Source organism: Colobus angolensis, unplaced genomic scaffold, assembly GCF_000951035.1.
Source record: "Colobus angolensis palliatus isolate OR3802 unplaced genomic scaffold, Cang.pa_1.0 Scaffold219, whole genome shotgun sequence".
Classification (NCBI taxonomy): Eukaryota; Metazoa; Chordata; class Mammalia; order Primates; family Cercopithecidae; genus Colobus; species Colobus angolensis.
This window is the reverse complement of record NW_012115366.1, coordinates 1,529,188-1,530,380: the sequence shown is the minus strand read 5'-3', so window position 1 is coordinate 1,530,380 and position 1,193 is coordinate 1,529,188. Positions and strand designations below refer to the sequence as shown.

Below are 1,193 nucleotides of genomic sequence, written 5' to 3'. Positions count from 1 at the left end.
AAAAAATTAGCTGGGCGTGGTGGTGGGCGCCTGTAGTTCCAGCTACTTGGGAGGCTGAGGTGGGAGAATGGCATGAACCCAGGAGGCGGAGCTTACAGTGAGCAGAGATCGCCTGGGCAACAGAGCGAGACTCCGTCTCAAAAAATACTCCTGAGCTCAAGTGATCCGCCTGCCTTAGCCTCCCAAAGTGCTGGGATTACAGGCGGGAGCCACCTTGCCTGGCCCTTGGAGGCATTCTTTTTCATTTACCCTTGGCTGTCAATAGGGAACAGCCAGGAAAAGGTGGTAAGAAGATCCAGCTGCTCCTGGTATTCTGACTCTCCTTTATTTCTCTTGCAGAAAGTGGTTTCTGGAGAAGTTAAAGCCTGAAGGTATTATCTGCTTTGTTTCTTCCCTGGATCTGTTGGGAATGAGAATCTGGGCTTGCTCTAGGGGAGGGACCCCAACTAGTAGTCAGGAGTCCCAGGTTCTAGCCCCCACCATGGAGCCTCCACCTCATTTTCCCCATCTAGCACCTGTAGTTCACACTTACCCTGTACTCCAGAGAGCACTGTGTGGGGTAGGGATGGTGGGAGCTGTAGGGTTGAGGAACTTTCAAGAGGAACTTGGCCCTCGTGACTGCTTTAGCCAGGGCCTGCCCTGGGAATTGGAGGACTGCCCCTCCTGGACCCCAGCAGTGCATATCCTGTCACCCACAGTTGCAAGCCAAAATGTCCCCTCTTTATGTGCTTTTATTTATTTATTTAGAGACAGGGTCTCACTCTTGCCCAGGCTGGAGTGCACTGGTATGATCTCGACTCACTGCAACCTCCGCGTCTTGAGTTCAAGCGATTCTCCTGCCGCAGCCTTCCAAGTAGCTGGGATTATAGGCGCCCACCACCATGCCCGGCTAATTTTTGTATTTTAAGTAGAGAGGGGGTTTCACCATGTTGGCCAGGCCAGTCTCGAACACCTGACCTCAAGTGATCCTCCTACCTTGGCCTCCCAAAGTGCTGGGATTACAGGTGTGAGCCACCGCACCCAGCCTATTTATTTATTTATTTATTTGAGATGGAGTCTCACTGTTGCCCAGGCTGGGGTGCAGTGGCTCAATCTCAGCTCACTGCAACCTCTGCCTCCCTGGTTCAAGCAATCCTCCTGCCTCAGCCTCCCAAGCAGCTGGGATTACAGGCATGCGCCACCACGCTGGCTAA

The 1,193-nt window shown here is 53.0% G+C and overlaps 1 protein-coding gene across 4 annotated transcripts in view; it reads left to right on the top strand.

Annotated features, from left to right (window-relative positions):
• ITPA (inosine triphosphatase (nucleoside triphosphate pyrophosphatase)) overlaps window positions 1–1,193 on the top strand; it is an 18,934-nt gene that overhangs the window by 7,920 nt on the left and 9,821 nt on the right. For all 4 annotated transcript variants that reach the window (XR_001001910.1, XM_011943317.1, XM_011943315.1 and 1 more), the window contains one exon: window positions 340–371. Coding sequence is in view for 3 of the 4 variants with exons in the window: in XM_011943317.1 (XP_011798707.1) it covers window positions 340–371 (32 nt within the window). In the remaining variant the exon portion in view is untranslated. The remainder of the gene's footprint in view (window positions 1–339; window positions 372–1,193) is intronic.